This window comes from Haemorhous mexicanus, chromosome 28 (genome assembly GCF_027477595.1).
Source record: "Haemorhous mexicanus isolate bHaeMex1 chromosome 28, bHaeMex1.pri, whole genome shotgun sequence".
Taxonomy (NCBI): Eukaryota; Metazoa; Chordata; class Aves; order Passeriformes; family Fringillidae; genus Haemorhous; species Haemorhous mexicanus.
Window position 1 is genome coordinate 1,790,276 of NC_082368.1, and position 27,513 is coordinate 1,817,788.

The following is a 27,513-nucleotide window of genomic DNA, read 5'->3' on the forward strand; positions in this document are numbered from 1 at the left end:
AAGGGACCGAGCAGAGGGAGGGTGCAGGGATCACACCCACAGCCAGCAGTGGGGTGGGAGAGATCCCCTTCAAGGATGGGAATCAGGGATCTCCCGGGGGTTCTTCACCCTCAAACCCAGCTCCTTCCCCACTCAATGCCAGGCTGCAGCTCCTGGAGGCTGCCAGGGCTGGCTGCAGCTTTGGGGCTGGGGGTGGATTGGAGATCCTGCACATCATCCCTGCACTGGGACCCTCAGTGCCCTCCTGGACACAGGGATTTCTGCTGAAATCCTCAAGCCACATCCTCAGAAGAAGGAGAAGAGCCTGGAGGGCACATCCTGCTCCATGCTGAGGATTAAGTGTCCACCAAAACCCTGCAGAGATGTCACAACCTTTGGGGGATGTTTGAGGTGACTTTGGCAGGCACAAACATTGACTCCCAACTGTGGGGAGCTGGGTGAGTTAAAAACACCCCAAAAGCAGCCATTTCTGAAGAAAATCACCAGATCCGTTTGAAAAGTTAAAAAAACCAACAACAACAAAACCTAAAAGGAATGGGTTTGCTCCAGCTGAGATCAAAAGGGACACTGAATGGTTTGGGACACACAGTTCTCAACAAGGAAAACAAAAGCAAGTATTAATTGGATTAAAATAGTTTGGTGGATGTTTTTAGCAGCCTCTTAGAAAAACAGCTGTAATAAATCACTGGTGCAGATCAAGAACTCCACAGTTTGGCCAGAACATCTTGCACCAGCTCCAAGTTTTCTTTTGCAAAGGATTTTATTGAGCTTTAACCCCCACTGCCAACCAGTGGCAGAGACAGGAACAAATCCTGGCAGTGTGAAATCCCACCTGGAGCAAACCCTGGCACTGTCAAATCCTGCCTGTCCCTGCTGAGCTGTGCCCAGAGACTTTCCCACATCAGTCCTTGCTGCTGCCCTGAGGGGAGGGAGAGCAGGAATTTGGCAGTGATGCCACTATTGATGGCCAGAACCTGGGGAATTTCCAACGGGAGGATGGCCCAGGGTGTCCAAGTGCCCCTGGGGATGATGTTCCAGCTTGGATGGGCTCTTGAATGCCTGCCAGCAGTGGCCTATGTGGGCAAGGATGATGATAATGATGATGATGATGATGCCCATTTTGCTTCCTGTGGACCCTGTCTGGAAGCCCAGATGGGCAAGGATGATGATGATGCTCATATTTCCTCCCCAGAGACCCTGAGTGCCCACATGGGCAAGGATGATGAGGATGATGATGATGATGCCCTTATTTCCTCCCCACAGACTTTGAGTGCCCACATGGGCAAGGATGATGAGGATGATGATGGTGCCCATATTTCCTAACCCCACAGACGCTGACTGAGTGCCCACATGCACAAAGATGATGATGATGCTCATGTTTGCCCCCTGTGGATCCTGTCTGGATGCCCAGGTGGGTGAGGATGAGATGATGATGATGATGATGAAGCTCATGTTTCCTGGACCCCACCTGGCCCCTCAGCTCAGCTCTCAGCAGCTCAGGTCACACCATGAGCTGGCTGACCCCAGTGGGTCTCACAGCCCCATCCTCTGTCACCATCCCCACATTCTCTTCTCCACTGCATTTCTCTGAGTGTTCCCAGCAATCCCCAGGGATTTTGCCTTTCCCAAGAGATGGCAGACTGCTCCCAGCCTTGCCATCCTCACCATGAGCCTTGGCACCACTCAAGCAGTGTGCCTGTTCCCACCAGAGCTGTGACTGTTGTGCTGGGGCTGTTCTGGCATCAAAATCCTCCATCCCAATCTTGGGTAGCTCCAGGATCTTCTTTTGCTGAAGTCTCCAGTGCTCAGCTGTCATCAGGTGTGCAAAGGCAGGAGGAATGGCACCATGGCAGAGTGCAGGGACACCCATGTCCCCTCAAGTGGTGCCACAAAAGCCAGTATTCCCATGCCAGGCCTCAGGTTTGAGCCTGGGCCTGCCATCAGGTGCCTGGTGGATTCTCCAGGGCAGCTGGGAGCAGGTGTTTCCAGCCTGCTGGGGTGGCTCTGCCATTTGCTGCACTGGGTTTGGGAAAAAATGGACCTGAGTTGTCCTTGTCATCAATTACATCTCCTAAAACCCCTCAGTAACTGTGGGCAGGGGTGGAAGAGGAAAGGGACTATCTGGGTTTGGGTTTCTCCTTCAAAACTACCATCCTGTTTTCTTTCCCTTGGTTTTCTCCTTACCCATGAGACTCTCCCATACCCATCTGTGAGGACACCCTGCTCAGAGACCACAGCACCACAGCCTGGGAGCTAAACTTTATTGTGCACAACTTGTGCCCCAGGTGATGCCAAAGTCAAGCTTTGAGGTTTCTGCTCAATCCTGGTGCTCCTGCTCCCTCAGCTGACCTGGTAACACTTCATCAGCTCCACCACTGTCCTCTCCTCCTCAGTTTCCTTTTCCAGATGGGTCTCTATGGGATGGGCTTCCCCCTGGCAGCCAGGCTGGCCAGCAGCCTGCCCATCCCTGCTCTGCAGCTTCCTGAACAAATCCTGGCTGCTCTCCTTCTCTGCCTGGCTCAGCAGAGCCACATTCAGCCCAAAGCGCTTGGTGCCTGCCAGGCTCTGCAGGATCTGAAGGACAGCAGCTCTGTCTCCAGGATGGATGTTCTCTGCCAGCACTGTCAGGAATTCCCCCAGGAGGCCAAAGCCCACATCAGCCTGGAAGATCCTGCCCAAGGCCTCCCCTCCAAGCTCCAGCAAAAACTGGTATTTCTCCGTCCCACTTTTGAGGCACCTGCGCCAATCCCGGTGAAATTCCGCAGCGGAGCCAGGCAGCTGATCCAGCTCCTGGAGGAGAAAGGGACACTCAGCTCCTTCTGTTTTGGCCCCCCTTGACGACTTTGATCCCCTCTCCCTGATCAGCCCATGGACAGCTGGGATGTTTTTACCAGGGGCTTTGGCAGCACAAGGAGCTGCTGAGGGGGAAAAGGGGAAGGCAAAGGAATGCCAGGTGCCTTTAACCCTGAGAAACCTGGGAACTCCAGGGGGAAAAGGGAAGTGTGGATGAGGTGTGACACCCAGCGTGAACACAGATGGCTGTGGAGTGACCCCAGCCCCAACCAGAGTCAGACTCTCTCACCAGCACTGCCTGGGAAGGGATTCCATGGAGATTGGGGCAGGGCAGGGAACACTCTGAGCACAGAGAGGAAAAATCAGGGAGTGGCAGAGAAAAGGTGGGAGATGCAAACCCCAGAAAATGTGCAGATGCCCTGTCTGGTACCACCTGGCATTGGTGGGTCTGTGGCAGAGCAGAGAGCTGAGCTTCAAGTGGCATTCCCAGGTAAAGGAAATCCCATTTTCTACCAGCTCTAATGAACTGCTGAGCCCAGCCCTGCTGGGTCACCAACACACTGGCTGAAGGAGGAGGCAAATGTGCAGCTTTCCTACAGCCAGGGAACAAAGCAAAGTGACATCAGCTGGGGCTGAGCACAGATGGAGAAGCTCTGCAGATCTGAGCCTGGTGCTGATGGGACCAGGAGCAGGATTTGCTTGGGGAGATCGTTGCTCAGTCCAAGCAAACACAGCACTCCTCAGGAGAGCTGCAAAAGATGTTACAATAAACAGAGGTCAATGAACCCCAGCATCATAAACAACCCTGGAGATTGTTTGTAAGGCAACCCATGAAATTGCCTTATCATGGGAAGCATGCATGGGAAACACCCAGTGACCAGGACACCCCAGCATGGACAGAGCCCACGGCAGCAGCAGGACTGAGGTGACTCCAGCCAGAGGAGTCATGAACTGGATGAAATGACCTGGACAGAAAATGTCCTGTTCCTGTTTCCCACTGCTGAGGGACCCAGTGAGCTCATCAGGCTCAGGCAGGATTAACCCAGCCCAGCTCCCTTCTATGCCCATGAAACCATGGGCAATTCTCTGTGCTCAGGGAACCTCTGCAGCCAGAGGCTGCTCCAGGGAGGATCCTGGTGCACAGTCCTGGCTCTGGGCAGTCTGCAGCAGCTCCCAGCCAGGAGGGACAGCTCCCACAGACTGCTCCTGGCCACCATGGGGGCACTGGGAGCTCCGGGTGTGCAGCCAGGCCTCCACTCCCACAGGGATGGAGCAGAGTGTCCCTGAAGGGGCCCAGCCTGATCCAAACCCTGATATTCCAGGGGCCAGGAGGGCTGGCTCACACCCAGAGTGAGTCCTGAGTAACTCCTGCATCCCATTTAACACCCAGGTGATTCCTGAGTCATTTCCAGCTGTGGGTGAGGCCCCACCAGCCTCTCCCTCACCTGTGGGGTCTCCCTCACCTGTGGTATCTCCACAGCATGGGTGGGTGCCGTCTCAGCTGGGGCTGCACAGGGATTCCACAGCACATTCCTCCTCTGTCCCAGCCTGTCCTTCTTCTCCAGAGGCTTCAGGTGAGAAGCCAGCACAATCTCCCTGGAGGGAACAGGGTCAGGAGGGACACTTTGAGGCTCCAGGCTGCTGCTCTGAGCCACTTTCTGACTCTGGGCCGTGTGGAGCACCCAGAGGGGCTGGACAGGCTGGAGGAGCAGGCCCTGACCAACACAAGGACAAACCAGCCTGAAATCCCTCAGGAATCCCATCAAGATATTTGGCGGAGAAGCCCCTTGAAGGTGTTTTCCTGCCCCTCAGGGATCAGGTGGCAAGGGGGAATGAGACAGACATGAATCCATTAATGGAATTTGAGCTGGTCCCAGAACGTGGGACCATGTCCCAGCTGGGAGCAAAGTCCTGGATCTACCCATGGATGTCCATGGACAGGGAGCCCCCAGATGGATCCCTTGGGAATCCTGGAGTTTAGGGGGCACTGGGAGTGCCCAACGCTGCCCTGTGGGGCAGCCCTGCCACCCCAGCCTGCTCCCACCCCCTGGACACAGCAGGGACACACCTGGGAGCAGGGACAGGCTGGGAAGGGCACAGGGGACAGTCACCCTCTGCTCTGCACTCCCTGCATGGCCTGGGGCTGTGGGGCTAGGGTGGGACTGGGAGGAGGTGACAATGTCCTGGGGAGGGGACAGTGCTGGCTACAGCCAGGCCACCACAGGAGCAGGGACAAATCTCAGCGCACTCCTGAGGAGTTCTGAGGCAAATCTCAGCCACGGCCCAGTGGGCTCTGTCCTCGGGGCTCTTCCGGGCCCGCCGAGGCTGCTGCCCCTCGGGTCCCCCGAGCAGTGCTCGGCCCATCACACCCCGAGGGGTCCCGGAGCCCCCGAGCGAGCTCCCGGCTCCTCGCGGCCCCTCGGGCCGGTGCCCGAGCCCCGGACCTGAACTGGCCGTAGTCGGGGACGCCCTGGCGCAGTGCCCGCAGCTTGGCCTCGCCCTCCCGCTGCCGCCGCTCGTCCTCCGCCAGCGCCGCCCGCAGCTCCCGCTGCAGCACCGGGAACGCCCCGGCCGGATCCATGCCCGGCTCCGTGCCCGGGCCGCGGGGGCAAAGGAGCCGGCCTGAGGGCAAAGGGACCCCTCCTGTCGAGACAGCCCTGCTTGCGATGGCTTCGAGGACACACTTCTGTCACAACAGCGCTGCCAGGACGGGCCCGACAGCCCCGATCTTATCGTGACAGTCCCGCCTTGTGACCCCCACTGTGACAGCCCAAGGCCGCGCACGTGGGTGGCAACTGGGATCCTCTCCCCTGTCCGAAACCCCCTGACACACCGCCGGCCCCGCGGCCGCGCTCTCTATCGCGACAGCCCCGCCGGGTGACGAACACCTGGGCCCCGGGGCCGCTCTCTCTATCGCGACAGCCCCGCCGGGTGACGAACACCTGGGCCCCGGGGCCGCTCTCTCTATCGCGACAGCGCCGCTCCCGCCACCGAAGCGCCGGGACTGCGCAAGGCCCCCGGGGCTGCCCCGGGCGCGCCCGACAGAACCGGCCCCGCTGCCCCGCTCGCCCCGCGGCTCCCGGGACGCTCCGGAGTGGGTCCCGACCCGGCCTCGGACCCACCCGGCGCTTCTCCCGCGGGCGCGGCGCTGGCGGCGGGCGCGGGACGCTCTGTCGCGACAGGCGGCGAGGGCAGCCCGGGGGCCTTCGGCAGCGGCGGCGCCGGCGAGAGCAGCGGCGGGAGCGGAGCCGGGACAGGTGAGGGAGAGCGGGACCGGGACCGGGACCGGGATTGGGTCCCGGCCCCCGGTGCCACGGGCTCTGAGGGGGTTCTGTCACAGCCCCCGAGGGGGTTCCGTCACGGCCCCGGTCTCTGCGCCCCCACCGACCCTCTTCCCGCCCCCCAGCATGGACACCGACTTGTACGATGAGTTTGGCAACTACATCGGGCCCGAGTTGGACTCGGACGATGACGACGACGAGCTGGGCCGAGAGGCCAAAGACTTGGATGAGGTGAGGAGGGGCAGCGACCCCCGGAGCCGGAGCGGGGACGGGCCCGCGGCTGCTCCTGCCCCGTGCGGGTTGGGGGGGACTGCTCGGAGGGGGGCCATGGATGCCGAGGGTCCGAGTGGGGCTGGTGTTTAAAGAATTCACAAAATCTGTCCCTATGGCAAAGAGAAACACCCAAATCTTGCTGGAATGGCGGAGGGAACGGGAGCTCCTGCGACTGGGCTGAGTCCGGCTGGGCTTGGGTTCGCCAGGGTTTGGTGTCAGGCCCATGGTGGGTCCGTGTCTCCTCAGGACCCCTCGGGAGGGAGCTGAGGCTGCCACAGGGAGCTGGATCCTCACAGGGGAGGCCGAGCAAGACCCCAGGGACACGGGGGAATTGAGGGAGCCCCTTCCCGTGCCCTGCTGGTCTGTGGGTGGGGGTTGAGTTACTGGGTGTGGTTCCTGCCTTGGGCTGTGTGGGGTCGCTGCAAGCCCCGGGCTGTTCCTGACCCAGGAGCCCTGCTGCTCCCCCAGGAGCTGCTCCCGGGGCACCCCTGTGGGTGCTGGGGCTGCGCTGGGGGTCCCTGGCTCGGAGGTGACCCCAGGCCTGTCCCCCTGGGGGGCTCCACAGCAGCTCAGGATGAGCTTTGGTTGCAGCTGGAGGATGATGACGATGATGATGACATGGGGGAGCACGATGAGGAGCACCCTGGGATGGAGGTGGTGCTGCACGAGGACAAGAAGTACTACCCCACAGCAGAGGAGGTCTATGGGCCTGAGGTGGAGACCATTGTGCAGGAGGAGGACACACAGCCACTCACTGGTGAGTGGGAGGGGGTGGAGGGAGGAGAAGGCTCTCTAGGGATCCTTGGAAAGTGGAAATAATATAGCATATTATTTAATATTAATATATAATTATATATTTAATATAAAATATAATATATTCCCTCCTGTCCTGCCCCTTTGGAGCCCCCTCATAGCCTCAGGAGCTCTGCCTGGTGTGTGCAGATTTGGGCACTCCTGGTTTTTGCAAACCCAAGCAAAGGTCTTTGGAAGAACAGGAATCAACAGAGATGGGAAAGTGATTTAAGGGAGAAGTAAATGCATTTAAATTATCTCCTTTGGTCCCTGCATACTGGAAGGGCCCTGCTGTGACCATCTCTTGCAGCTTTGACAAACAGCTGAGAGAATCTGTCAGCCAGAAAATCGAGGGGTTGTCAGCTAAAGTTCCCATTCCTGGGGGCCATTCCTGACCCTGCTGGTTCAGGGGCCCTGGGAACAGTTTATTATTCTGTCTCTTGTTTCAGAGCCCATTATCAAACCTGTGAAAACCAAGAAGTTCTCCCTGATGGAGCAGACACTGCCAGTCACTGTCTACGAGATGGAGTGAGTGTGGGGCTGGGGGGGCAGATCTGGGGGTCTCACTGACCTGAGAGCAGCCAATTCCCAGATTCTGAACCCAAAACAAGAGAAGTGCAGGACAAACTATTTCAGTTTCCCTCCCCATGGACAATGGGCACAGGGTAGGGATGGACACAAAAGGGGAATCTCACCTCAGGGGCTGAGATCAAGCTCCATAGCAACAGCTTGTGGCTCAGGAAACCTTCTTGGAGTGGTTTGGGTTGCAAGGGACCTTAAAACCCACCCAGTCCCACCCCTGCCATGGCAGGGACACCTTCCACTGTCCCAGGCTGCTCCAAGCCCTGTCCAACCTGGCCTTGGGGTGGAGTAGCCACAGCTGCTCTGGGCACCCTGTTAAATATCCACATGGTCAGTGTGTAGCACACATCATACTGGCACATTTTGGGTTGATCCCAGTCTCAGATTAGGTCCCATCTCTTCCAGTTTCCATTGGGAATTTTTCTGCTGCTGGGTGACTGCAGAGTGCTGTGCAGTCAGCAGGACACTGCAGCTGTGCTGGGTGTCCCAAAGCAGCTTCTTGGACACCAGGGCTGGGAGAAAACCTCCTGGAAAAAAAATCCAAGTGCATTTAGAATTGGAGATGTAATATATCAAATGAGTTTTCTGTGGAATAAAAACCATCCTTGGCTTTTTCTGGTAGAAGCCTGATGTTGGTCTGTGCATTGTGGTGGGCAGGGGGTCCGTGGCCCTGTACCTGCAGTTGTGTGTGTTGTCTCTCTTTGGGATGAGCAGATGGAGCTGTGGGGGTCCCCTTGGGCTCATCTCTCCACTCAGCACTTTGTGGCCTGTCAGGGCTTTTCCCAGTTTGAATGTTCCCCTCCAGGTGCAGGTGTGGCCGAGCAGCAGTTCCCTGGTGGTGAGCAGTGCCTGGCACCAAGCAGCCTCGTGTTTTCCAGAGGGGACAGGATGTTCCCGGAGCTGGTGTTCCCTCAGGGGTCCCTCAGCTGCCCGGGGCTGTGCTCAGTGCTGGGGGCGTTCAGCAGAGCTGGAGCAGAGCCCAGGAGCTGCTGGGGCTGGTTTTTCTCGGCCCTGACCTGGGCTCTGCATTATCCACCGCTTCCCTGATCCCTGTGTGCTCTGCTCATTCCATTTGTAATTAATTCATTTTTCTCCTGTTTGTTGGTAGAAATGGTTAGGATGGGCCACGAAAAACTCCTTGTGGGATGTAGCCAGAAACTTGCAAGCTTGGTATTGATTTTCCATTTAGCCTTGTTTTCAGACCCATTAGGAAGGTTCTAATCGGGGTTAGTATTGATTGCTGTATTTTTTAGCTCTTAATCAAAATGTTTTACATTAAGAAGTCTATTGCATCAGTGAAAATTTAATCTGTTTAAAAAGGAAATTATTTGACAGCGCTTATTCTCTGCAGGCCTCTGGCAGTGGCTGCATGTTTTATAGCTTCCCATTTTTTTTTAGGGGTGATAATTTAGGATCTCAATTATCTTTTGGCCAGCATCCATCCAGAAGTGACCAGCTCATCATTATCCAGCTCAGCTGCTAATTTGAAAAAGACTTAATTCCTTAAGTCCCTGGAATGTCACTGTTTTAAGGCTTGAAAATCAGAATTAATGGTCTGTGGAGCCCCTGGCTGCTTTCAGAGCTCCATGGGGTGCTTGTTATCCAGCACCGTGATTTACCTGACTGCCTGCTGTGGTTTGAGTGGAAGTGCTTCATCATCTGAGTACATGGATGTGATTTTTGTTCCAGTACTGACTAGAAGAGAAGAAAAATATTCAATAATATTCAATTGCTGGCAGCTTTACCAGCTCTGTATCCTCCCACCCACTGCCATCTGTCTGGGACTCCAACTCTCTTGTCCTCCCCATCTGGAAAGTGGGATTCTTCCTCCGCAGGGCACTGCCAGGATAAAAGTTTGGCAAAGATTCAGGGGGCACCTTGGATAGAAAGTGTAGCTGAGAAGCAGCACCTACTTTTCTTAGACACAGCAGAAGCCTCCAACAGCCTTTTGTGTTTTGTTCCTGCAGTTTCCTGGCAGATCTGATGGACAACTCGGAGCTGATCCGGAATGTGACTCTGTGTGGGCACCTGCACCACGGCAAGGTGCTGTCAATGTCCAAAATACATCCAAATCCAGGGGCAGTGATGGTGACCTGCTGCTTTGCAGCCCTCCTGGCCCCTGCTTCTCTGCAGCAGTACCTTCTGCTCCTCCTGCTCATGCACCTATTTACAGAATCCAAGGATGGTTTGGGCTGGAAGGGACCCTAAAGCCTATCCAGTGCCATCCCTGCCACAGGGACATCTTCCACTATCCCAGGCTGCTCCAAGCCCTGTCCAGTCTGGCCTTGGAGACTTCCAGGGATCCAGGGGTAGCCACAGCTGCCTTGGGCACCCTGTGCCAGGGTCTGCCCACCCTCACAGGGAGGAATTCCTTCCCACTATCCCAGCTATCCCTGCCCTCCTCCAGCTTAAGGCCGTTCCCCCTTGTCCTGGCTCTGTGTTTCCCTGTGGAATGTATAGATATTTTTGTAGGTTGAATATGTAGGTTTTCCAATACCCTGCTCAGCGTGCTCTGTGCTGCTGCTGGAGGGATGGGGCTGTGTTTGTGTCTGTCTGAAGAGAGGCAGCTCCTTTCTGTGCTCTCTTGCAGACATGTTTTGTTGACTGCCTGATAGAGCAGACGCACCCGGAAATCCGGAAGCGCGATGATCAGGATGTGAGTGAGCTGCTGGGGAACTCCCACCCTGGGGACACAGGGTGGCTTCTACACCCTGGGGGGGGGGGATTGTGCATGGGGACAGGGTGGTTCAGTGACTGGAATGTAGGATTGGGAAGCCAGAGCTCAGTCCTAGTTCTGCTTCTGTCCATTACTTGTCACCTTAGTGATGTGCCAGAGTTATTGTGTCCTGTTTCAGACTGAGTATCTCATACCAAAATGTGAGACTCTGATTTTTGTTTTGCCTTTGCAGCTCTGCTACACTGATATATTGTTCACAGAGCAGGAGGTGAGTGGTCTTGTAGTGATTTTATCCAGTTGTCTCATGCTTTACTCACAGCTGTTGTAGGCAGTTTCCTTGACCATTTTAATGCATTTCTGTTCCTTTCACATTTTGGTTATTTTCTTTATCAATAAAAAAATCTGCTTCTTTTGTTTGTCTCAGGAAGATTCCTGATCCAACTTCCCTCATCTCCATGTATGATTTTATAACTTGTGTAGTGTTAAATCTACAACAGAGTCACCCCAGTCTGGGGATAATTCTTACTCTCTTTGAGAGAAAAAGGAGGAAGGGATTTGCAGTAGTGGTAGAAGATGAAAAAAATTATTTCAAAATAAATACATTTCTGCTTCTCTGACACCATGTGGTTGGGCATGTGTGGGAATGTTATTTTGTGTCATGACCAGAACAATCCTTTGAGGCTTTTTTTTTTTTTCTCCTCTCAGTGTTTATCCTTTATACTCAAGTGTAATCAAGTCTTGTGCTTTGAGGCATAACTTGGTGGCAGCAGAGGGTGAAAGCACAAACAAACACCCACATTCTGTCTCAGGTGTTGCCTGTAGTACCTCCTCAACTGAAATCAGGTGTGGAGGGTGCAGTGGTGGCTCACCAGTCTGACCAGCACAGATGGGAGAGCTGGGCTGGGTGATCTGAGGTTATAACTTTGGTGATCTGAGGTTATTGCTCTCTTCCAGGATGAATGTTTACTTCTTTCCATCTTTCTGATTTTTCCCTGATCTTCTTCTACATCTGTACATGGTGATCTTTGTGTTTCTGTACATGGTGATCATTTTGTTTATTTTTTTAACCTGTAATCCTGGTTTCCTGTCTTTCAGAGGGGGGTGGGGATCAAGAGCACCCCAGTGACGATTGTTCTGCCAGACACCAAAGGAAAGTCTTTCCTCTTCAACATCATTGACACTCCAGGTGATTGTGCAGTCCTGAAAATCCTGCTGTGGCAAGCACTTAGTTGTGTTTTGTACTTTCTGTAGCTGACTCCAGCTAGTCCTGAGCCTTCAGCTGAGTTCATTCCTGTGAAGTCACTTCCAGCAGTACTGACCCATAATCACCCAGGGTGGTTTGGGGTGAAGGGACCTTAAAGTCCATCTAGTTCCAACCCCCTGCCATGGGCAGGGACAAGTGAGGCTCATGTCTGTGATTAGCTGCCCTGATTGAGGGCTGGTGAGGCTGAAGAGGTGTTTGTCAAGCAGCACAGGTAGGATTTTCTTTCCCAGGTATTGCCATGTGCAGGGGGACCCTGCTTTGCTCAAATGCTGTTGCCCCACAGTGAGACTCCACAAGTTCCTCAGGCCTCTGACAGGCTTCTGTGGAGGGAACATGATCACAGATGAATTTGTAAGAAACTTTAGGGAAGAGGGTCTTGGGACACATCTGCTGAGCTACAGCTCAGGATGAGGGAGGTTAGAGCGCAGGAGGAGGCTGGGGGGAGAGACATCTGTTGTCTTTGAGAAGAAATCTTCCTTCTTTTCCTGAAGTCCTTGCACAGAGCTGTGAGAAAAACAGTCACAAATGTGAGGAAGAGTGCCTGTTAAACAAGTTGTGTGCATTCTCAAAAAATAGCATTAGAGCTGAGGCTAAACCCCCATGGGGATCTGGCAGCTGCTCCCAGGTCCCTGACTGAGGAGGAACCATCTCCTTTCTGCCTCTCGGGGTACCAGCAATCAGATGAATCTGCAGAACCCCACGGCTTCCCACCCTGTGTGCTGCTGCTGCTGCACCAGGGCTCTCTGTGCTGCTCACTGCCCCCTTTGTGTGGTTTTGAAGGTCATGTGAACTTCTCTGATGAGGTGACAGCTGGCCTTCGCATCTCGGACGGCGTCGTGCTCTTCATCGACGCAGCCGAGGGGGTGAGTGCCACCTCCTCCTGGGGCTTCCATACCTCCCTCTCAAGTCTGTGCTCCTGCCTCAGCATGAAGGCCTGGGATGGGTTCAGCTTTCTGGGGTGAAGGGTTTTTGGAGGACAGTTTGGGGGTGTTTTCCAGCTGAACAGGCAGCCAAGCCTGTGGCTGCTGTGTCCAGACTGATGTGATGCTGTGGCCCTCAGGCTGATTGTGTGACTTGTGTGCATCTCCATCCCCATGATACCTAAAACTGAGCAGGTTATTTATATCAGAGATGTCCACAGGCTTGGATTCAAGGAATTTGGTTGGGTTAGCACGTTATTTCTGAATTTCAGGAGGATTAGCTGGTTGCTGAGCTTGAGCTTTTCTGCAGCCTGGCAGCAGAGCAAGGGTCACTGGTTGTCCCTCACACTCCAGATAGCATTTTGGGGGGTCTTTCCTGGGGCTCTGAGCTCGCTGCTCCCTGCAGGTGATGCTGAACACAGAGAGGCTGATCAAGCACGCGGTGCAGGAGAGGCTGGCAGTGACTGTGTGCATCAACAAGATTGACAGACTCATCCTGGAGCTGAAACTGCCCCCCACAGATGCTTACTACAAGCTCAGACACATTGTAGATGAAGTTAATGGTCTGATCAGGTGAGGCTGCTTGGGGTGCTGCATTGTTAGTGCTGCTGTCCCTGTCCCATGGCTGTGAGCCCTGCACGTGCCTGAAAACTCATGAGTTTGTCTGTTGCTGTGTTGAGTCATAGAAAATGGGCCAGGAAGAACCACTGGGAGTTCATCTCAGCTGATACATTGAATTAAGGAGGATTGCCTCTTCCTGGCAAACTCCAGGGATTTAATTTCCCCTGCCCCATTTCATTTTTCCTCCATTAAAAGGTAGAGAAAGTGGACGTATGACCAGAGCAGGGAATTTGTGCTCCCAGATTTCTCAAATACACTGAAATGATCCAGGTTGTATCCCAAATTGGAGGTTGAGATGTCTCAAAGCTCCTAAATGCTTGCTACAAAACTAAAAGAGGACTTGCTGTCTAAACTCCTGGACAAGGATTATGATACTGACACAGTCCAATCTCCTTGCCAGCCCTGCTCAGGAGAGGGAGGGACATCTTAGACATTTCTGTGGGTTCTTCTGCATCCAGGGATTTTTTAAGAGCATTCTGCCCTTCAAGTGTGTGTGTGTTTGCACACAAGCTCCCTGGCATGTCTCTGTTCAGTGTGTGCTGGGTGCAGGGTAATTCACCCTGCCTAGCATGGCTGTGAGCTCATTAAACCTGTTTGGATTAAATTATATCCCTGCATTATCTTTTCCCTTAATTGGTTGACCAACTTGGCTGCTTTTTTAGAGGAAGAAAAGTTATCCCAGATAAAAAATCTGAAGCATTTGTGCTGGTGACTTTTTAGTTCTAGGATCTTTAAATCTTTGCATTAATGCTTGAAATTTATAGGCAGAAAATGTTCCTGACCCTGAGATTCTGATGGCAAGCAAGCTGCAGCCTGTTTAAAGATGCTTTTTGGCAATGCAGGCTCCTTGCCTGTCACTGCTGTAGGGTGTGGGAAGTGGGCTGAAGTGTCTTCTTTGGTTCATAACATTGATTTGATTTTATTTTTCTCCTCTCAGCATGTATTCCACCGATGAGAACCTTGTGCTGTCTCCCCTTCTGGGGAACGTGTGCTTCTCCAGCTCTCAGTACAGCATCTGCTTCACACTGGGGTCTTTTGCAAAGATTTATGCAGACACATATGGTGAGGATTAGCCAGAAACCTGGTGCACTTCAACATCTCATTTCCCAACCTTTCTTGTGGGGGTTTTCTAAGCCATTCAGCTTCCCCTGCACATGGCCAGTGTTTGTGTTCTGGAATTGCTGAGAGTTGAGTGGTGCTGCAGAGCTGAGCCTCGGGGGTTAAAAAGCAGAAACACAGTTTGAGCAAGATATTTTCTCCTGATAAATGTTTCTTGAGTCAGAAGCCAAGATTTTTTTCATACCCTGAGCAGAAATAACAAGCAGTTGAAGGCAGGTGTGTGTGTGTTGTGCTTTGCCTCCCTGTCAGCAGCTCAGGAGTGAAGCAGTTAAGCTCTTCCTGCCTTTTCCCAAAAGTCCAAGACTCAGCTGCAGCTGGGCACAAGCTTTGCCCACAAGGTTTTGCACTCTTGCCCTCTTTCTTTTTTAAGAAACTGTCTTTTTTCTGGCCTGGATTTAATTTTCTGTTCCCCAGGTGCCTACTCAAGGCAATCTGCTGCATGTAGCAGTGGGCTCCGTGCTGGCATTAGCAGCTACACAGCCCAGGTTTTTGAAGTCCCCCACTGGGGAATTTGGGGATCTGGAGGAGCTGAGAGCAGGGGAAGAAGGAGGTTGTAAAGCAGCTGGGCCAGCTCTTGCAGAGAGCTTGGCCTGAGGGAGGATGAAGTTGTTGAGGTCAGGGACTGATATTGCCAGGACTGTCACGTGTCCTAGGAGTTTGGAGCAATAAATGAGCTCCCTGAGTGTCACAGCATTAACTCAGAGCCTGATGGGGGGAGACCCCTCCTTGGGGGGCTGAGAACAGCACAGTTGGCAGGAGTAGCCAACCAGGTGGGGAAGGCAGGAGCTGATTGGGTTCTTGGGGTTGGGAATAGTGAATTCTGGTCCCCAGGAATTGTGTGTGCAGCCACCACATGTCAGCTGACAGGAGTCAGAGCAGAATCAGTGTCCAGACTGCAGCCACCAGGCAGTTCCTTGTGATCACACATCTGCCCACAGCAAAAGCTTGTTTGGAACCTGCTGCAGGTTCTCATTCCATCCTGGTATTTGTAAATTCACCATGACAGCCAGCACTGCACTGAACCTTCAGTGCTGGATGTTTGGCTGTGTGCTCCCTGAGAAAGGGGAAGGAGCCTGGAGATGTTCAGCAGGGCAGGAGATGCTGGTGCTGAGCCTGCAGGAGTGGAGGCCATCCCAGCACCTTGGCACTGCAGCAGCAGTCACAGCCTTCCTGTTTGGAGGTGCAGCAGATGAGGCTGGGCTCCTGCAGCACTCCTCAGCTCTGACCCTGTGGGTAGCAGAGAGCTGGGGTGTTCCTGGGTAGTCAGTCTGTGAGCTGCAGTGTCCCTGGGCTGCTGGGGACATCCCCACTGGACTCTCTCTGCTCATCTCTGCCTGCGCTTAATCTTTCACTCAGAATTGGGATGAGGCACTCACTCATCAGCATCAGTTCATTAAATTGAATCCTCAGGCTTGATTTAAAAGCCAAAATATAAAGATTTCTAAGCTAAGAAAAAAGCAGTGACATCTGAGAGGCTTTTTCATTTGCTTTTTCCTTTAGGAGACATCAATTACCAGGAGTTTGCAAAGCGGCTTTGGGGCGACATCTACTTCAACCCGAAGACGTAATATAAATGTTTTAATGTTGCTTTATTCCTGGGTTTTGCCCTCCTTTCCCTGTAAAATGTGGACTAGATGACCACCCAAGGTCACTTCTGATCCTATGATCCTGTGGTGGAGCAGTATCTGGGAAGGGTTGAGTCAGCCCTCCTGGCTAATGGGAATCCATGTGGTCCTGAATCCCACAAGCAAGAGCAGAGAGGCTCCCCTGGCCTTCATTTGGAGTAAGCCTGGCCCATGTGTCCCTGACAGCTTCCCAGGGGATGGGAGGGAGGAGAGGAGAAGCTGGGAGGAGCAGAGGCTGTGTAGGGGTGCTGGCAGGCTGCAGTTCGTGCTCCTCACCTCTCTGGTCTCCAACAGCCGCAAGTTCACCAAGAAGGCCCCGACGAGCAGCTCCCAGCGCAGCTTCGTGGAGTTCATTCTGGAGCCTCTGTACAAGATCTTGGCTCAGGTCTGTCATGGGTCATTCTCCCTCCCATGGCTCCAGGCAGGAGAAGCTGGGGCTGGGCACTGGGTCTGGTCCTGTCCTGTTCAGCAGTGGGATCTGCACAGAGGGGGGTGCACAGTAATCATTATTTCTTGCAAATGCAGTGCTGTATTTGCAGTGAATAGAACAGTCCTTGCTCTTCCTTGTTTGCTCTGATAGCAGCCAAGTGGCAGTGCTTGGACTTGGAGCACAAATCAGATAAGGAGTGGTTGGGCGGGGGCTCAGCCTGGAGAAAGGGAGGCTCGAGGGGACCCTTCTGGGCTCTGCACAATTCCTGACAGGATGGGGCAGCTGGGGGAGGTTGGGCTCTGCTCCCAGAGAACAGGGACCAGGAGGAGAGGAAATGGCCTCAGGTTGTGCAGGGGGAGGTTTAGATGGGAGATTAGAAAAAACTTCTTCCCCCAAAGGTTTGTCTACTCCTGGCACAGCTGCCCAGGACAGTGGTGGAGTCACCATGCCTGGATGGATTTAAAAGCCATGTAAATGTGGCACTTGGGGATGAACATGATTTAGTGGTGGCTTTGGCAGTGCTGGGGAAATGATCTTAGAGAGCTTTTCCAGCCTTAATGATTCCACGAGTCTGTGATTTGAGCCATCTGGCTCTTGTGTGAGCTATAACCCAGTGCAGGTCCAGAGCCCGGCGGGTGGCTGGTATGTATTGCTGTACTGGGGAGTTATTGACTGGGACCTCCCACAGTGAACCTGAGAGTGGGACTTCTTGTCTTGCAGGTGGTGGGGGATGTGGACACAACCCTGCCCAGGACTCTGGATGAACTTGGCATCCACCTGACCAAAGAGGAGTTGAAACTGAACATCCGGCCCCTCCTGCGGCTCGTCTGCAAGAAGTTCTTTGGGGAGTTCACAGGTACAAGCTCTTTGTCTTCCCCTCCACAATCCTTCTTAGATCCCAGTACCTCACACCAGGAGCTGAGGGTTATATTTTGGCCAAGTTGCACAGATCCTGCTCAATTTCCCAAATCTAAGCTATGACACCACTTGCCCACAGGACGGCCTGAGACACTGCTCACCTCTCCCCTGCTGCTTTGGGTGCTGCAGTCAGCCTGGCTTTGCCTTGTGTTTATGGAGTCTGTTTCTGTCCTCCACACTGCTTAACCCTGTCCTCACCAAGTGTTCCTGTTGCAGGCTTTGTGGACATGTGTGTGCAGCACATTCCCTCCCCAAAAGTGGGGGCCAAGACAAAAATTGAGCACACCTACACCGGCGGCGTCGACTCCGACCTGGGGGAGGCCATGAGCGAGTGTGACCCTGATGTAAGGAAACTCCTGTGTTTGCTCTGAGTGTGCAGAACCAAGGCCAGCAGGCTCTGCTCCCTCTGCCCTGCCAGGGCAGCTGCCTCCCAGCCAGCTAGCTGCACAGATTTGACTTGCAGCACTCTGAAACCTCTCATCCGACACTGGAACAAATCTCTTCACTCCAAGGAGCTTCAGCTGCCTGCCAGGGCAGCCCTGGAGAGAGGGAATTGTTTCACTGTGTTCAGAGCAGAACATGAGTAGGTCAGGACTCCAGAGCATGTGGGAGCTGCAGGGTGGTTTTGTGTCCTTTTGCAGTCTTTTTGTCCCTTTTCCTTGAAGTTTAATTCTCTCTCCAAACTCTAAAAAACTGCATGGTGCTGATAAAAATAACCCTGTGTTAGTTAGTCAGCACCTTTCCTCTCCCAGCCCTGCAAACCCTTCCTCCTCCAACAGCTTGCACTGAGCTGTCATTTGGAGTTGTCTGGAGCCACCAACGCTGGCAGCTGAGTGAGAAATTTGCCTGTGACTTTTGCTCTGATGTCTGCAGAGAAAATTATTTTAATGAGTTGTGATTATCCACATAAAACTCCACAGTGGTGACTGTCACCACATCACCAGTGTGGAGTGACCTTGTGGCACTGGAAGCTGTGATCTTGGGGAGCTCAGGTGCTCTGCCCTGAGCAGGTTTGCAGGCCAGCAGGTGACATTTTTCCTCATGGCTTTGTCCCAGCCACCATTTGCTGCTCTACAAGAGCTCTGCCGGAGCTCCAGAACAGTCCACCATGGTCATTCCAGAGCTTTCCATACAGGGCAAGGAGATGTAGGGCTTCCAGTGGCAGGAACTGAAGGAGTTGGCAAATCAAAACAATTATTTCTATATTCCAGCCGATTTACCCCTTTTATCCACAAACCATAGAATATTCTGAGTTGAAAGAGATCCACAAGGATCATCAAAGTCCAGTCCTGCCAGGTCTGTGTCTGTTTCTTGACTGTGTTTTGAAAGAAGCTCATTTCTGTCTCTCTGTGTCACGGGAAGGGTCCCTTGATGTGTCACACAACCAAAATGTACAGCACTGATGATGGTGTCCAGTTCCACGCCTTTGGCAGGGTGCTCAGTGGCACCATCCATGCTGGGCAGCCCGTGAAGGTCCTCGGGGAGAACTACACCCTGGAAGATGAGGAGGATTCCCAGATCTGCACTGTTGGACGCCTCTGGATCTCAGTTGCAAGGTACACAAAGCTCTGGCAATGTGCTTATTGGGAGAGGAGTCACCTGGTGAGGGACTGGGAGGGAGGGAGAGCTGCCAGAGAGAGGGAGGAGGAAGATTCTGGAAGGTCTGAGGCTGCAGTGGTGCTCTCCTGTCTTTCAGGTATCACATTGAGGTGAACAGAGTTCCTGCTGGCAACTGGGTGCTGATTGAGGGCGTGGACCAGCCCATAGTGAAGACAGCGACTGTGACAGAGCCTCGGGGCAATGAGGAGGTACCAGGCCTGGCTGGCATTGCTCAGCCTTCCAGGGAGGCAGGTTGATGGGGTACAGCCCAAAAGCTCCTCTAGTGGGGTTAAAGAATCCCTGTCTGACGTGGTGCCAGGGCACAAGAGCCACTGAGGGATGGAGAAGAGCTCACATGGTGTGTATTACCCTGAGGACATGCAGGGATGCAGTTTCAGCTCTTTGTCCTCTCTGGTTCCAGGCTCAGATCTTCCGTCCCTTGAAGTTCAACACCACATCTGTTATCAAAATAGCTGTGGAGCCAGTGAACCCCTCAGAGCTCCCCAAAATGTTGGATGGTCTCCGCAAAGTCAACAAGAGCTACCCCTCACTTACAACCAAGGTACTGCTGGGGGCACTTGGATTAGATGATTTCCAGAGGTCCCTTCCAGCCTTAACTCTTCTGTGATTCTGTGTGTGTGTGGCTGTTTCCAGCCAGTGCTGGGGGCAGCCTCTGGGCTGATCTTCAAAATAATCAGGGCTTTTACTACAGGTTGTTATGTTTGTTGTGGGTCTTTTCATGCTCTTTCATGATCTCATAAATTATGTAGAAATAGCAGAAAAGTGTAAATCCAGCAGAAAAACACATACCCTGCTGTGCCAAGGAGGCAGCTTTCTGCAGAGCCCAGCAGCACTTCCTCCTGGAAAAGGCTCTGGGAGCTTTCCTTGGGGTGTTCTGACTCTAACAAAATGTATTTAAGGCTGATCCTTCCTCAGGCTTGAGGAGGAGCCTGGAAGGCAGGAGCTGTGAGCAGGGGGGCTGCCAGCTGCATCCCTCTTTTCTCTCCCAGGTGGAGGAGTCTGGGGAGCATGTGATCCTGGGAACAGGAGAGCTGTACCTGGACTGTGTGATGCACGACCTGAGGAAGATGTACTCTGAGATCGACATCAAGGTGAGGGAGTCAGAGAGAGATTTTCCCACTGGAAACCCTGGACAGGGTTTTGGTCCCCTCTCTCAGAAGGATGAGAAAAAGAAACTACCTGAACATACAGCCTGGATTTTGTCACGTTCCTGTAAAAATAAAAAACCCCAAACCATTGTTAGGGTGTGAAAGGGCCTCTTCCAGCCTGACTGCCACACCAGTGGGACTAAGAGTGGCACGCTGGCTTAGAGAGGAGTTTTCCATATTCCAGCCTTCCCTGTGCTTCAGCCATTGCCTGGCTAGCATCAAATAAATAAATTGAGCAGGATTTTTCGTACCTGGAATTGGATTTAAATTTTCCTGTCTCATTTGAAAGCCTCAGTGCTTCATACACAACCCTGATTAAAACACTGCCAGTTGAACTGGTTTTTCCTTGTAGGTGTTCAGAGGTTTCAAACAGTCTTTTTACAAACAAAAGACTACTGAAAATTTTACAAACCTTTTCTTCTTTTAGGTGGCTGATCCAGTGGTGACATTCTGTGAGACAGTGGTGGAAACATCCTCCCTCAAGTGCTTTGCTGAGACACCCAACAAGAAGTAAGGGCCCTGGGCAAGCTGGGATGGGAGGGGGCAGAGGGAGGGTCCATCCCTCCAGAGGGGCTGTTCCCAGTGACTGTTGTCCACCAAGTGTCACATGCCTGAGTGAGCAGTGTCCCATCGACCTGAGCTCCTCGGGGACACACCAGAGTCCCAGGGATGTTCCTGTGCTGTGTAGGAGCTCTGAGAATGGAGGGAGTAAAGCCAGATCCACATCCTCCTTTTTCCAAAAGTGTCACACCTTCTCAGCTGTTCTGAGAGGTGTTCTGGGATCCTGGAACAGGTGCCAAAGAACCCAGTGCTGCCTTCAGTAACTTCCCCAACAGTTTCATGAGCAAGAGCTGTGTGTTCTCTTATCCATGTGTAATCTTGGATTTGTTCTCCTGGTGATGCCCTGGAGCCTTGCAGCTGCTCTCATCTCCCTCCTCCATCCTCACAGTGCATGTGATTGGAAGAGGGAGGCCTGGGAGGGAAGATGGGGGAGATCTGAGTGCACAGGATGCTCCCATACCTGGATTTTCAAAGAAGTCATGATCTGCTGAAGTTGACTCTCCTGTGTTCCCCTGTGGTTTCTGGGTCTTCTTGACTTTCTTTATTCTGAGACATTCTCACCATGTTTGGCAGCCTTATTTCTGGGAACAGAGAGGTTCCAGTCTTCACAGAATCACAGGATAGTTTGGGTTGGAAGCAACCTTAGAAACCATCCAGTTCCAAGCCCTCTTGAGGGCAGGGACAACTTCACCAGACCAGGTTGTTCCCAATCTTAGGTCAGGCTTTGGCCTTCTGGGCACATGGGATGGCCTGTGCTGGGGGCAGGTTTCAGGCACTGGGGGGTTCTCTGAGGCAGCAGCTGCTGTGTCAGATGCAGCTCTCAGAGGCACCTTGCTCAGCCCATGGGCTCCCTCCTGCAGGCCCTGGACAGGGGCTGGATGTGGGACAGGAGGGCTGGAGCCACACTGTCCCTCAGCTGTCTCCTTCTGGGGCTGAGCAGGCTTTGGGGAGCAGCAGCTGAGCACTTGGGCTGTGCTCAGAGACACAGGAACAGCAGTGGATGCAGGTGGCTTCACCAACCCAGCTGCATCCAAGCTGGGTGCAGTCAGAGAATCACAGAATTGTGGAGTTACTAAGGTTGGAAAAGACCCTAAATGGGTTGACCCCGCTGTCAAACCAGCACCACCATCATGTGCACCACTAAACCATATCTCCAGTGCCACATCCATGTGTTTTTTGAACAGTTCCAGGGATGATGACTCTACCACTGCCCTGGGCAGCTGTGCCAGGCCTTTACAACCTTTTCTGTGTAAAATTTTCCCTAATATCTCACCTAAATCTCCTCTGACTCAACTTGAGGCTTCTTCCTCTCACCCTGTCCTTTGTTCCCTGGGAGCAGAGTCTGACCCCCACCCCTGGCTGCCCTGTCCTCTCAGGGAGTTGTGGGGAGCCAGAAGGTGCCCCCTGAGCCTCCTTTTCCCCAGGCTGATTCCCCCAGCTCCTCAGCTGCTCCTGGTGCTCTTTTCCCTTCTCTGGACACATCCCAGCCCCTCCAGGGCTGCCAGTCCCTGCAGTCTTCCCAGTTAGTCCCATTTCCATCACTGTGGTTGATGGTGGCTGTCTCTCCTCAGGAATAAGATCACAATGATTGCTGAGCCCCTGGAGAAGGGACTGGCAGAGGACATTGAGAATGAAGTGGTGCAGATAACTTGGAACAGGTATGAGCAATCTGGGAGAGCAGGAATGCAGCTGGAAGTAAATAACCGGGGAAAAAGGGAATGCTGGAATCTGCAGGGTGCAGAGGATCAGGCAGCAGCCTCTAGGCAGGGATCCTGGTTTGGTTTTGCTGCCAGCCAGTCTGTGAGCATCTCTGGCTGAGACTGTTTTGTGCCTGAAGGGAACAGGGTTGTAAATACATGGTGAGTGCAGGTCAGATTCTTGTTTTCTAAAGCTTCTTCCCTTTCTCTCTGTCAGAAAGAAGCTGGGTGAATTCTTCCAGACCAAATACGACTGGGATTTGCTGGCTGCCCGTTCCATCTGGGCCTTTGGGCCAGATGCCACTGGCCCAAACATCCTGGTAGATGACACACTGCCCTCAGAGGTGAGGAGTGGGGGCCACTCTTCAGTGAGACCTTTGTCCCGTGGTGCCAGGAGGTGCCCACTGCTCCCAGAACTTTCAGCAAGGCCCTGGTGCCTTTGGGGTATTCATTGTTTGCCTCAAATCTGCTGCACTTTCCCCACAATGATCCTCCACTGGTTACCAGGTCACCTGCTATTTTTCAGGTGTTGCTGTTTGAGCCAAAAGGCAAAAAAACCTTTTTTTTTTTTGCCTTCCCTTTCAGAATCCCCAAAATGTGGGCTTTTAATGTATAGTGCTCTAGAAATTAGATAGTGCTGATGCTCTTGGGCTATGAGAGGGAGGGGTGGATATGGGGGCACAGGGGGAACACTGCTGCTGGTTTGGAAACTGGCTTTTAAATACTGGGTGTTACTGGCTGTGATGAGGTGTGGACTCTAAAGCTGTCTGTCTGTCTGTCTGTCTGTCTGTCTGTCTGTCTCTAGGTGGACAAGTCTCTGCTGGGTTCAGTGAAGGACAGCATCGTGCAGGGCTTCCAGTGGGGGACCAGGGAAGGGCCCCTCTGTGATGAATGTAAGTGGGACCTGTGGGGAAATTGAGACAATGAGATTGGTTAAATACTTCCATCTCTAAGCATTCAGGTATTCCAGGCTGAGCAGGCTTGGATCTGCCTGGTCTGGTGGAAGGTGTCCCTGCCCATGGCAAGGAGTTGGGCTGGATCAACTTTAAGGCTCCTTCCAACCCAAATCACTCCATGATTCTGTGATATGCAGGGTTATGATGTGGTGATGCTGGAATTAAATTTAGGAGAACTGCTGGTGGCTCTGGGTGTTTGGGCATCTGGGGATGTGGTTGGTGCTGGCAGAGGATGTCCCCTGGGGTCACTGGCTGTCATTTCTCCTCCACAGTGATCCGCAACGTGAAGTTCAAGATCCTGGACGCGGTGATTGCTCAGGAGCCCTTGCACAGGGGTGGAGGGCAGATCATCCCCACGGCCCGCAGGGTGGTGTACTCTGCCTTCCTCATGGTGAGGGCTTGCCTGTGCTGGGCTGATCCCCACAGACCTGCCTGGGGCTGGGGGTGCTCTCTGACTCATTCACCCATCGATGTCTGCGGCGCCCTTGTGGGCTGGCACACGAGTCCTGCAGGCCTGCATTGCAGCCTGGTGTGCATCTGCTCGTTGATCTCCCCTTCTTGCTCCTCCTGGGCTTGCTGGGAAGGGTGGGCATGGGGGAGAGGGAGGCATGTGACTCATGCCCAGAGGGAGTAAAGATCCTTGCAGTGTTTGTGCTGTTGGTTTGGGCAGCCATGGGGCAGCAGGATCCCTGTAATCTAATCAGGCCCTGAGTTTGACTGTGCTGTTGAGCTGTGCTGGTGCTGCAAGAGGCTCAGTGGCTCGTGTCCCTGTCCCCTCACAGGCCACCCCTCGTCTGATGGAGCCCTACTACTTCGTGGAGGTCCAGGCCCCTGCTGACTGTGTGTCTGCTGTGTACACGGTGCTGGCCCGGCGCAGGTGAGCTGCTCCTGCTGCCAGCAGTGGGGGCTTGCAAAGCAGCAGCGTTGGGATCTGGATTGTTGGAGAATTCCTGCCACTGGTGCAGAGGGTGAAGTCTCTGTGAAGTGACAGTTGAAAGCTTCCTGACTGATCCTGGCCCTGAGCAGTGTGGGGAGGGATGTTCAGGATTACATGCAGCCTTTGGGTTGTGCCTGGTTCTTCCTGAGTGTCAGAGAGGAGAATGTGCAAGGCACTGTGCTCAGCCCTGGGGCCCCAGCACAGGAGGGACTTGGACATCCTTCAGTGGCTCCAGACAAGGCCAGGAAGATGCTCAGGGGGCTGGAGCAACTTCTCTGTAAAAACAAGTTGGGAGATCTGGGGTGGTTCAATCTGGAGAAGAAAAGGAAACAGGGAAACCTTAGAGCCCCTTCTAATGCCTAAAGGGGCTCCAAGAGAGCTGGAAAAGGGCCTGGAGTGCCAGGGTGTCAGCACAACGGATCCCCAGCTGGGTAATGTTTGACACAGACTCCATGTATTACAGAAGGCTGATCATTTTCCTTACTAAGAAACTCATTGCTTTTTTATACCCTAGTTCACTACAGGTGAACCTAATTGGTCTTTTACTTAAAGCACCATCACCACTGGCTAATTAAGAAACCACCTTTTGGTAAACAAATCCCCATAACACATTCCACATGTTCACAATAGCAAGTGCTGCAAGTTGAGATAAGAACTTTCTTGTCTCTGATCTTCTCAAGTCTTTCCCAGAATGATCCCTGGGAAAGTTCTCTGTTTCTCTCTGTGGCCAGAGAGCTGCTTCCACACCAGGACAAGGGGGATTGGCTTCCCACTGCCAAAGAACAGAGTTAGGTGGGATATTGGGAAGAAGTTCCTGGTTGTGAGGGTGGGCAGGCCCTGGCACAGGGTGCCCAGAGAAGCTGTGGCTGCCCCTGGGTCCCTGGGAGTGTCCAAGGCCAGACTGGACAGGGCTTGGAGCAGCCTGGGACAGTGGAAGGTGTCCCTGCCCATGGTAGAGGGGTGGAACTGTGTGGCGTTTGAGGTCCCTTCCCACCCAGATTTTAGGTCCCTTCCATGTTCTGTGACAGCGAGGAATGCTGATCCTTTGACATGTTTGCAGAGGCCACGTGACCCAGGATGCTCCAATCCCAGGCTCTCCCCTCTACACCATCAAAGCCTTCATCCCAGCTATTGATTCCTTTGGCTTTGAGACAGACTTGAGGACCCACACGCAGGGACAAGCCTTCTCTCTCTCCGTCTTCCACCACTGGCAGGTGAGTCGATGCCCTGGGGAGATGGGGAAGGGGGACAGGCAGGATCAGGCACCAGGTAGGTGGCATAGCTCCAACAGAGCAGGAAAGCTCTGGAGAGGATCCTGGGGAGGCTTTGTGCACCAGCTGTTCCATGTCTGCCAGGGCTTTGTTCCAAGTCCCATCACTCCCAGTCCTAGTGAGGGAGCCCTGGAAGCTGCTGCTGGCTGGATGTCAGGGTCCTGCAGTGCCTGGGGAGAGGACATCCCCCTTGGGGGATGGGAACCTGTTTGGGTCCACTTCATGATCTGCAGCTTGGGCAGCAGGAGTCTTGGGGTGGGGCTCAGACTCACTGATCTGCCATAGGAAGTTTGATCTGTGCCGCACTTCAGCTTTGCCTCTCAGAGGTGGTGTTTTAACCTGCAGGAAGCAAAGTTTGGGATAAAATACTGTTCTCTGGCCACTTCTGTGTCTGGGGCAGATCAGGTCCTGTGAGAGCCACAGCTATGAGGTGCATAGTGCTTAGGGGTACAGCTCCATGAGAGCTGCAACTGCAGGGTTGAGTCCTGGCCTAAAGGTTGGTGTGTCAATGCCCAAGGCTCAGCTTTGAAACAATAAGCATGCCTGCTTTGTGGAAGGGGTTGTGCTGACCAGGACTTGCATGAATTGTTCTGTTAGGAGGTGTTATGGGGTACTCCCTGGGGAAGGGACGTGTCCTTGGCTTGAGTTCTCAGCACTGTGTTACTGACTTCTCACAGGCGTGATCACCAGCAGTGACATGGGTTTGTGTGTCAGGAGAGCAGGTGGGGTGTCTGTGGGACCCAGGGATGTTTCCTCCAGGAGGTTGAAGCAGCCCCAACATCACTCTCACACCCTGGCCCTGTGTTTCAGATCGTGCCTGGGGACCCCTTGGACAAGAGCATCGTCATCCGGCCGCTGGAGCCGCAGCCAGCCCCACACCTGGCCAGGGAGTTCATGATCAAGACCAGGCGTAGGAAGGTGTGTCTGGGCCAAATCCCTATGCTGTGCCTCTGTCCCAGCAGCTGAGCTCTTACTGTGTTGTCCCTTGGCTGTGCCACGTCCCCTCTTGTTCCCAGAGTGGTCTGATGGCCTTTGTGCCCCAGGACCTCCCCCGTGCTGCCTGTCAGAGCCTGCCAGTCCCATCAGTGACTCCAGTCCAAACCAGGATCCTGTGGCCTCTGCTGAGCCCTGCTCCCTCCCCAGCTCCTCTGAGCCCTCAGAGGCCTGGTGTAGCCCCCTTGTCCAGCAGAAACAGCAGGAGCTGGTTTCTGTGCTGGTTTAGTGAGCTGGACTGAGGGGCTGTAGAGGGAATCAAGCTCTCCTTTGGAGAGCAGTGAGCTGGTAGATGTGCTCAGCAGCAGAAACCATGTTTGCAGGTTCCTGAGGAGTGTTAGATGCCTTCAAGCTGCAGACAAGCATCTCATGCCATTTTTGGAGCCTGACAATTTATCTTACAAGGTCTCTTCAGTGGGCTCTCTGGGCAGTGGCTGTGTGGGGAATAACCCTGGCTTTGTGTTACCTGCAGGGCCTGAGTGAGGACGTGAGCATCAGCAAGTTCTTCGACGACCCCATGTTGCTGGAACTGGCCAAGCAGGACGTCGTTCTCAACTACCCCATGTAACCCTGCTGCCCTGGCATGGGGGCTGACCCGAGCCCTGGCTGGCACCTGCTGGTCCCTCCCCATCCCTGCTTGCCCAGCCTGGCTCCTGGAGGCTCAGGGCAGGCAGGGAGCTGCTCCTCAGGTCACTTCCATGGCTGTAGGATTCTCCATGGACCAATTGTGGGCATTTCCATACGGGGAGCAGCCCAGAGCCAGAGCCCTGATCCATTTTGTATTGTTGGTCTCCAGCTGCTGTTGCCTCCAGGGAGGTTTTCCTTTCGGATGGGCTCCTCCAGCTCACAGAGCTGAGCAGTGTCAGTGTGGATTCCTGGGGCCTGGGCCTCAACTGTGTCAAGCATTTCAGCCAGCTGAGGAAGGGGGGGGTTGCTGGGGGGCAGTGCTTTACCAGCCTCCCCAGGAGGAGAAATGTGGCTTTGACCTTTCTGTACCCCTTTTTTGAACCCTTTTAAACGTTTAGTACAAACTTC

General features: G+C 53.7%; 2 protein-coding genes across 2 annotated transcripts; one reads left to right on the top strand and one right to left on the bottom strand.

Moving 5' to 3' along the window:
* Positions 1–2,244: 2,244 nt before the first annotated feature.
* On the bottom strand, positions 2,245–5,827 carry CCDC103 (coiled-coil domain containing 103). Its single transcript, XM_059869212.1, has 4 exons — positions 5,736–5,827; positions 5,238–5,681; positions 4,257–4,389; positions 2,245–2,790 (listed from the first exon to the last, which is right to left on the bottom strand). The coding sequence occupies exons 2-4, from the start codon at positions 5,372–5,374 to the stop codon at positions 2,341–2,343; spliced, it is 720 nt and encodes a 239-aa protein (XP_059725195.1). The 5' UTR covers positions 5,375–5,681; positions 5,736–5,827; the 3' UTR covers positions 2,245–2,340.
* Positions 5,828–5,899: 72 nt separating this feature from the next.
* Positions 5,900–27,513, top strand: EFTUD2 (elongation factor Tu GTP binding domain containing 2). The gene is made up of 28 exons (XM_059869209.1): positions 5,900–6,050; positions 6,200–6,305; positions 6,939–7,104; positions 7,589–7,667; positions 9,689–9,764; positions 10,312–10,377; positions 10,631–10,666; positions 11,494–11,584; positions 12,443–12,525; positions 12,989–13,155; positions 14,141–14,265; positions 15,823–15,886; positions 16,242–16,332; positions 17,098–17,233; positions 17,512–17,639; positions 18,658–18,851; positions 18,992–19,103; positions 19,316–19,456; positions 19,905–20,006; positions 20,491–20,573; positions 22,196–22,282; positions 22,539–22,665; positions 23,127–23,214; positions 23,550–23,668; positions 24,060–24,154; positions 25,275–25,428; positions 26,296–26,403; positions 26,951–27,513. Exons 2-28 carry the CDS (start codon positions 6,201–6,203, stop codon positions 27,044–27,046), a joined length of 2,919 nt encoding a protein of 972 aa, XP_059725192.1. The 5' UTR covers positions 5,900–6,050; position 6,200; the 3' UTR covers positions 27,047–27,513.

Coding starts and splice junctions, on each gene's coding strand:
- EFTUD2 (XM_059869209.1), top strand. CDS start 6,201: ATGGACACCGACTTGTACGATGAGTTTGGCAACTACATCGGGCCCGAG. Junction 7,668..9,688: donor GTCACTGTCTACGAGATGGA/GTGAGTGTGGGG, acceptor TTGTTCCTGCAG/TTTCCTGGCAGATCTGATGG. Junction 23,215..23,549: donor AGGGCCCCTCTGTGATGAAT/GTAAGTGGGACC, acceptor TCTCCTCCACAG/TGATCCGCAACGTGAAGTTC.
- CCDC103 (XM_059869212.1), bottom strand. CDS start 5,374: ATGGATCCGGCCGGGGCGTTCCCGGTGCTGCAGCGGGAGCTGCGGGCG. Junction 4,390..5,237: donor CCCGACTACGGCCAGTTCAG/GTCCGGGGCTCG, acceptor TGTTCCCTCCAG/GGAGATTGTGCTGGCTTCTC. Junction 2,791..4,256: donor ATGCTGTGGAGATACCACAG/GTGAGGGAGACC, acceptor TTTCTCCTCCAG/GAGCTGGATCAGCTGCCTGG.